General features: G+C 48.3%; 2 protein-coding genes across 2 annotated transcripts; one reads left to right on the forward strand and one right to left on the reverse strand.

Moving 5' to 3' along the window:
* Nucleotides 1–1740: 1740 nt before the first annotated feature.
* On the forward strand, nucleotides 1741–3039 carry Pmar_PMAR027558 (polythreonine protein, putative; the record flags this gene model as incomplete). Its single annotated transcript, XM_002776995.1, has 4 exons — nucleotides 1741–1903; nucleotides 1948–2278; nucleotides 2395–2531; nucleotides 2660–3039. 4 exons carry the CDS (start codon nucleotides 1741–1743, stop codon nucleotides 2746–2748), a joined length of 720 nt encoding a protein of 239 aa, XP_002777041.1. The 3' UTR covers nucleotides 2749–3039.
* A 2427-nt stretch (nucleotides 3040–5466) lies between these two features.
* Nucleotides 5467–5934, reverse strand: Pmar_PMAR027559 (hypothetical protein; the record flags this gene model as incomplete). The annotated part of the gene is made up of 1 exon (XM_002776996.1): nucleotides 5467–5934. A coding segment is annotated over one exon (468 nt), but the record flags the coding sequence as incomplete, so codon positions are not given.
* Between the last annotated feature and the right edge of the window lie 2968 nt (nucleotides 5935–8902).

Genomic DNA, 8902 nt, shown 5'->3' on the forward strand with positions numbered 1-8902 from the left:
ACTCGAGCACGAGGAGACAATGGTCGAAGATCGAGAGGGGATTGACTAAGGCGTTCAGATTCTGCGCCCACCCTCTGGAGGATGAGATGCACCTTATATATGTATGCTCAAGATTTGCCCCGCATAGGACGCGGCTGAAGAGGAAACTGGAGGGCGAGAGGATGCAGGGTGTCGGAAAAGGGGTTCCAAAACGCCGGAAAGTTTCAGAGGAAACTTTCCGGGAATTTTTCCGAAAGTTTCGGAAATTTTCACAATTGGTGGGGAAGGGATATTCGCGAAATTAAGAGCAAATGCGTTGACACAATTCATTCTTGCAAGCCTCCGTAGGCATCATATTGCATTTGAGAACTTCCTGTTTGCTAAATCAACTATTACGAACTTTGCCGCGGATCGTGTCGGTCACATGTGCGGGCGAATTCATATACCGGCGACCGTCAACAGTAACTCGTTCGATTACTCCTTTATGCTGCATCATGACGCCAGTGGCGCCGCGCTGCACATGACGGGATTCTAGATCATCGTATTCCACCCTAGCTTAGATTCGGAGGACTACTTAGTTTGAAATCAGTAGACTCCCTTTGGAAAGGCCTTGAAGTGGGAGCTTCCATTGAAACTTTCATTGGAAAGATTCTATATTGTAGAAGTTGGGATGGCTCAGTGTAGAATATACATTGAGCGGCTCATTTCGAGCCGATCATCAGCTGACAATGGTAATGTCATTGCCATTCCACGTTGGATCAGAGTCCCTGACTGTCTCGCCTGGCCAGGGCCCGCGAAAGACTGCCCACCTATGGAAGACATACTGAGTAATCTAGTGTGAAACAATTATTCTCTAAAAGGTCGGGCTAAATCGAGATTCTCCGCCCAGTACTTGACGTTTTAAGCTGAAGCGAGGTATTTCCTTTATTCGAGACATGCTGGGTCAGATTAGCTGAGCGACTCTTTCATTCTAACAATCATGAGGCTGTATGAGATGAATAAAAGGTCTCTAACATCGAAAATGCACACTCAGCAAAAGTTTCCTGAAAAATTTCACACGCGGAAAAATTTGGAAACTTTCACGGAAATTTTCTGTGAAAGTTTCTGTGGAAAGTTTCTCAGACACCCTGAGAGGATGCCCAACAGGCTGGGAGGCTTTCTGAAATGGAGGCGAAGCCTGAAGGCCCTCATGAGTTTCCTGAAAGACGTCTGGCCGATGGTGGAGGCGAGAACAGGGGGCAGAGTAGACCGAGGGCAAGCCGCTGCGTAGTTACACGCAAGCCATACCATTGACAATTTACCATGTACTATGATTATAAAAACAAAAGTAAAAAAAGAGGGGCGGAGAGAGGAAGGTTGATAGGACCTTACCCCACCAACTAGCGACTGGCCATCCAACAACAACAACAATAACAACTGGCATTTATAGCGGGCCGAAGGCCCGCGATTCCCCTCACGCAACCCTCTGTACAAGCTTTGTCTACAGGCGGACCACTTTTTGACAACTGTCGGACCAGTAAGCGAAGTGTATACCAAAGATATCACCCGATAAGGAGGGTTGAAGACAGAGAAAGATAGCTACGTCTATGGATGCCCCACAGTTCGGTAATGGCCAAATTGTTCGGGTTGGCATCCGAGCTTGCTAGGCTTACCCAAAATCCCGGAAACGTGAGAACCCGAGTTATGTCGCACAATGCACGTGTGTGTAAGGCATGCATGTGCCATGAACACAGCGATCACGGAAAGCAACTGGGTGTTTGGATGCTGCTAGCACCACTGAACTGGAGTCATCGTTGGCTAGGGAGAGATCTTGAGGCTCCGAGTTATGTTGTTGCAGCTTTGCTGGTATCATCAATGAAAATCTTCTTCACCTTCGCTGTCGCCATCATCTATGCTGTCCTCTGGGAAGGATGCAGCAGCAAAAGTATGCTCCGTTCTCGGCTACAGCACTCGGACCTTTAGTTTTAGGTACCACCACAGTTCGTCCGGCTACTACAGCCCGTCCGGCTACTACAGCCGCCCCGGCCACTACAGCCGCCCCGGCTACTACAGCTGCTCCTACTACTACAGCTGCTCCTACTACTACAGCTGCTACTACTACTACAGCTGCTCCCACTACTACAGCTGCTACTACTACTACAGCCGGCCCGGCTACTACAACTGGTGGACCGACTCTTCCTCCGCGACTAGCCCCGATTGGCACATTCCTGCTCAATGCCAGCATTCCGGTTCTGGGCCGACTAGTCGGAAGGCTAGTATCCTCGGATGCCGACCCGAACAATTTGGTCATTACAAAGCTGTGAGTCATCCATCCATTGTGTCGTAGCTTTTCTTTCGTCTCCAATACTCATTATCTGGTGATATCTCTGGTACACTGTGCTATCTGCCTCAGCTGCAGCAATGATATTATCTCAGGCTCATGGAGGTCCCGTCTACACCTCCCTCGGTTGTAATTAATACCACCAAGAATGTGCCGTTCCACATGAAAGGCGCCAGAGTTGTCCTGGATGATTTCAGCGCATTTCCCGCTTTCGCCAAAGCTATTGTTGCTAGTAGGCCTCGGAAATACCTATCAAATATTTTCGGTGTGGCGTTCTTTTATTCGTGGAAATGAGCGAATTGTTCTACATCAGTTAAAGCATTCAACGATTGAGTTATTGATATGAGAGTTTCTTTTCAGATGCTATCATCACGTACCTGCCCCCAGATGACATTCAGTTCAACATTACCCAACCAGTTAATATCTCTGTCACACTGCATCGCGCATAAGTTGCAACGCGTTGCGTCTCTGACTATGCGCCTCGAACGTATGGTGTGTCTGGGGATTTAGCTACTCGACTGCTGAAAGCAGGTTGATAGATCTCTTTAGCGATCAATCTTGGTAGCACTTTTTAAGACCTTATCGTTATTTTTCGTATTTTTTGCGATCGATGGATACGTATGCCCTTCTTTGAGTTCGCCAACGCAATAAAGCCTATTCATTAGGCCCTTGAGCACGCGGTTAACGCACGTGTATTGTGGAGTACAAGGGGTTGAGCACTATCATTCAAGTATCTCACGGTTCGAAGTTGTGTTTGGTTCAGAGCTTAGAGTAGCCAGAGGGATATACGACAGGCGCACCCCCACTTAATTTGATAGCAGCCAGTCAGTAAGTCGATCAGTTGGTACTGCTTTGGAACCGAACCTGATCGCAGATGGTCTTACTCACCCTCATTTCTTGGAAGTTTAATCACGAACATCAATTCACCTTGGTAATGGACTGGTTCGCCACATGGTCATGTTGACGGAACAGAGGTAATGATCGACAACTTGTCGATCATAGAAATTTGTCGACGACAAGCAGCAGGAATAAAAGACGGTTGAATTTCATCAGTGCTTATAGATTTTCTCACCCAGTATCTCTCACATTAGAAGGACTTGATAAATGCAACTTATCAAGTGTGCCACGGCGAGGATGCGCTCGATCTTATCGAGTCGAGGATACCGTCATTGATGGATGGCCTTCCATACGCAAGAGGGTATGGAAGCATTCATCGCTTCGCTCCATCGACGATGGACCATCGCCATTCTTCCTTCTTTCTGACCTTCACCCTCATCTGACGAACCGTCTAAGACTCCGAAGCTCCTCCCCTCGTTATGTTCCTGGCTCCGGGGTCCTCTGAGGACCCCCTTGTAACGCTTAATCGACTATTCGTCATGCATGCCCGTTATCTATGACGCCTAACCGAGTTTTCGTCATGTTCGTTCGTTAAATGTGACGCTTATCCAAGCTTACACCCCTTATCTTTGACGCCTAAGCGAGCTCTGTCTCACACATCCGTCGATAATAACGCATATGATGCTAGCCAAATTCGTAACTCAACTAAATAAAGATAGCTAAGTTCTAATTGAAGCAAACACAACAACTCAAAAAGCTTCACAATCGCCTACAAAGGTTGCCCCGTCCAATGCGAAGGCAAAAACTAAAATTCAACCGAACGGCTTCGAATTTTGTCGCTTTGCTGGACTTCGTGCTCCCAAAATAAGAAGGGGGCATGTGGTGGGTCACTCTTGTCGCTGGTCCATTGTCTTCACTATTTCTTAGCTCACACAATTGGCGGTAACTCAACCCAACTTATGCTATACTCCCTGTCCCGTCTTTACTGGTGGCTTCGAGATCGCTAGCCTTGATTATCCCGCCTTTGGGTCCATCTGTACTTTCTTTAGTTCCATTATAGTTATACTCTGTACACTCAGTATGTAAATGTCATTGAATTTCTCAAATCCGAAGCTCGTGTTTCGATATTTAACTACGAATTGATCACAGTAATCCATTCCAAATGATATGTCTACTTCAACCTCATTTATTGGAATTATATCTTTCTCTATCGTAGGAGTCCTATGTTATAGAGATACGTAAGATACCGGTACGCGGTTTCGGAACGTGGGAGTCCAAGGTTCTGATACCCAGATAGTCCCCTGGCCGACCTCATACAGAACCATAGTGTCCTATTCGTTCATACCAACCCTCCGTGAATGTGTCAGCGAATTATGCAGGAGCTTGTTATGAGAAGTTCCTTTAATGATAAAGTTGTGGTGTTTGTCTATACGGAGGAGCGAGTTCGGATTGGGGGCCCGACGTCATGGGGGCTCAACGCGTTAGTTGACTCGTGATTCCACTGGCTGGTCGTCGACGCGTAGAACTTTGAACTCGCATGCAACGAAACAATGATAGCAATGACGGGTCATGGTCATAGTCCGCACACCATCACTTTGCTGATCTTGAATGTGTTACCAACCCGGGTTGTATTGGGCAAGAGGGAAACCCTGACGACTCTCTCGCGGGCCTCGCCTAATGAAACACTAGTGGACCGGCAAGGCCGAAGTCGTACCGCAAGCTGCCGTGGCGTTCCATACAGAAGATTCTATTTGCAGTAGGGACACTCTAGCATCCCAAAGACTGTCAATACTTATTCCAGTAGAATTATCGTCGCAGAGCCGAACCTCAACAGCTCCCCGTTTATCGTAGCTTTTCAGATAGAATACTTCTATTCGTAGGGCAGAAGAATCTGCCAGCGGAATCGACGAAGCCTTGCAATATTCTGAAATGATTGTAACCGACTGTGGTTGGTCATAGTGAACTCCAGAGAGCTGCCTCCTTGGGGAGTGGAAGCAATCCAACCTGGTTTGTCGGGTCTCTCCTCGATCCTGAGGAACGGAATATCCGCAAATTAGAGCTGAAAACTCTCACAATTCCCAACTGTCTCCAGTTTGACTAACACGACCGCCGTTTGTACCCCAACCCAGACCAGCCGTGCTATCGCGAATATACTGCAACAGAGCGTCTGCGCTAAAAACTGTAACTCGCTCAGGAGGGAGGTCATCGCAGTCTAAGTTAGACTGCGATGATTTCGTTTGACTGTCTAACGAATGTGCAGTGGACGAGGTATTCTGCGCTGTGACGGCTGAGTGATCGCATGCGCTGTCTCGAGCCGCGAGTTCTGACTTCCAAAGTATTGCCATGAAGTCAGCAATGAGGAAGTGAAGTGGCCAATGAGGATGCGGCCACGAAGCCGGTCCGGTTCGGGCTAATCGAGTATCCATTTTCTCAGCGATGATCTGCCATGCCCAGAGCGGAATATCGGTAGTCTCAGCCGTTGCCCGATAGAGCCTCTCAAGACCAAAGTTAGAGAACCCTGGGATTTGTTTCGGTGCATGCAGGGCTAGAATAACCGCTGCAGGAGCCAGTTTCTGCATTGTCATTATCTGAGCTTTGCTGTAAGAGTCATCGAGCTTCACACCATCGGCCACCAATTCACAGGCAGACAGGTCAACGACTACCAAGTCGGTAGATCGCAGAGGCCATAAACCGTCATTGCGAAGGTCACTATTGAGACTCTTCGCTGCGACTACAGCGTTGCATCCTCGCTTGCAACCGACCTTGTGTGGACGGATGTCCGCCTCAGGATATCGCATTCTGAGATGGAAGAGCCTCGACGTGCATTGCTCTCTTGAGTGGGTTACTTCAACCATCTATACCATAGTGATATCCAGCTACAACAACCACAGTAGTTTCGGTCATACTTCCCCGATCGAACGCAGCCTTCAAAGCTGCTGCAAGTACCGTTCAGCTTTGTTGATGAGTCCTCGCCAATATGGCCTGACGAACTTAATCCCCACTCAGTTCGGGTATCCAAAGTCACAACACAGAGGAATTTCCAGCGGTGCTCCTCACAGCCTGGGCAAATGCCTATTCTTGAGGTTTTCCCACAAGCATTCACCCCTTGTGACATCGAGCAGCCAATGAAGAGGAGGCGCACCGTCTGACAGTCAAAGAGACCATCGCTATACAGCGTGATCTGTTCGTCTCCTGATGGAGCATACCTGGGCGCCTGATCGTAGGGCAGTCTCCACCTCAACCAACTTGCAATAGCCCTGTTGTGATCGGTGTAGAACGCCGGTGTTGGACCAGAAACTTCGTTCTATATCTCCACCGTAGAACGTGCTCAGATATGCTTCTCCGTTCCAATCGGGGAACATTTGGGATGGGAGATCGACCCGCACCTAGCGGAAATGTACTCGATGATTAGATAAGACTAAAGCGACTAAGCCTAAATTCACATTAGGTGTTATTATAGCTCGCAGTTGGACTATCAGATTCATTATTGGAGTTGCTCGATTGTACAAACACTGTGTATTCCGGTTTGTCCCACTTTCCCTCCGTTGTCCCCTTCTCCCTGCGTGATAGCGGTTGGGCTGTAATTCAGCCAATACTGTCTCTCAGGCTCGAGCAATGAAGGGTATGGGAGAGCCGAACCTCCCTGTCCAGCGGGGGATGATATCTGTAAGCGGACTGCGTGGATGAATTCAGAGTAGATGTGCTTGGCAACTCCACGAGAAGTGTTTGTGGTTCGTTCTTCGAAATCTAAATGACGGAAATACGGACAATTTCTACTAAAAGTTCTTTCCTACAAGTTCTAGAGCGGTTCGATCGCACAGGTGACATAAGTCGATCTCTCACTGTAATGCTCGAATTTTTTGGATCCTCCTGGCTCGCCCATTTGAAGATCCCTGGTATTCCTAGCGTAAGGTTGAGAGAGCTGGCTAGGCCGTTCTGACGGGGAATGAATGCTAGCGTGATGAGAGCGCCGGTGATGACAGAGGCCGCAAGGATACATCGTCGTCGAGTTCCATTGAGTGTGGTATCATTGAATCGCATCATGCTACTAACTGTAGTGAAATACAAAGGTGCTATTCTGCAATGCTCCCATGTGTCAGCATCAAAGCGCTTCAGTCTGGTTCAGAGCCGCAACTAACTCTGAAAAATTCCTCAACCGCTACCATCTCGTCGCGCCATGGAGTAGACACATCGGTCATCACTCCCTGCGGTTGAATACTTCAATACTAACGGGCAACTGCTGCGCTGCAGTAGAGAATATGACACCAAGGAAAGCACGACGAAACACGGGAAGAAAGTCGGGTTTCGGTACACTCTTCAATGTATTCCTCAACTCCAAAACTGCCTTGCTCTGGTCAACTACCAAACTCAAACACAACTTGATTGAGTCTTAAGATACCCCCCGAAAGATTTGATAACTTCAAAACTCGTAAAAAAAAGTAACCTCGAGAGGTTTAGGTGCCAAAGATGAGGATTACATTCTGGCGACGTGAAGAAAATCTCTATGGAACTAGATGAACGGCGCCCAGGGAGCCCTCATGAGCCTCCGCGCTGGGGCGCGATGCAGTCTGATTGACATGCTAACTGGTCGAGTAATGTTGATCTGGATGTCATCAGAAGATTCGTATGTGATGATGGCACCTGACGAGGGGTAATTCGATGAACTACCCGACGCTGAGTGGTTCAAATGGACAGCCACAAATCTGGTCCGACTATGGTGTTGCCGAGGCTTACCATCAAGGGCGACATGTGCGATGGGTGGGAAGGAGTTGAGGTCATCAAGAACAACTCTCGATCCTTCTGTGTGGAACGGTACATTGCCGGTGCTGCGGAAAAGTTCACTGGGCGGTGTTGTCCCCGTCAATATGACCCTGAAAATTCTTAATGATATAAGCTAGGGAAGACTATGAAGGTGTTGAACACGGTACAACAGCATATAAGAAGAGGTGAGGAAGGGCGCCTAGTGAGCTTACATCTCCGTGATGATCAATCTATCAGGGTCAGCATTCGAGGTGACGATCTTGCCAGTAAAGTGACCAAAGCTGCCTACGTTGTCGTCGAGCACGAAGGTGCCAATTGGAGGTGGTCCCGGAGGTAGAGTGGTAGTGGTTGTTTGAGAGGGGCTTAGAGTCGTGGTAGCGATAGCAGCAGGTGTAGTAGTTGGTGTGGTCGTAGTGGTTGTACCACCTAAAGCGAGGCAATGAAGAGTTGACCCGAGTGCTTGCCTCACCTCTATTGTTGCTGCTGCATCCTTTCCAGAGGACAGCATTGATGATGGCAATAGCGAAGAGAAGGAAGATCTTCATTAAGTGTATCAATGAAGCTTAAGAAGGGCAGTTAGATATCCTTAGTCGCTGAGTGATAAAGATTCCGGCTCAAACAACTGAAGGCGTCGCGTCTCGTACGCCCACAGATGTATCTTGTGACGTAACTTGAATTCTTGGGATGTCGTATTAAGCACGAGCCTGCGACATTCTTGCGAGCTGGAGGTGCTCCATCGCTACCAACAACAGATATGTGGTCGAGACTGCAGCCAACATTACTGGTATCGGCAAACTGGTAGCGCAAATCGCACTGCATTTGTGGGGTGTCAGTCGTGTGCTGGCAGTGTCTACCGAAGGCGGAAGAACATTTTTGGTGTGTTCGATACGATAGTCCGACACCACTACATATGTGTTACCACACGCAGACATATGTGCATGTTACGCCTACAAATAGTCCGGTAATCGGACTCCGATTAGCGCTAGTCTACTGGTGATGGACGCA

Source organism: Perkinsus marinus (genome assembly GCF_000006405.1).
Source record: "Perkinsus marinus ATCC 50983 genomic scaffold scf_1104296952332, whole genome shotgun sequence".
In the NCBI taxonomy this organism is placed as follows: domain Eukaryota; phylum Perkinsozoa; order Perkinsida; family Perkinsidae; genus Perkinsus; species Perkinsus marinus.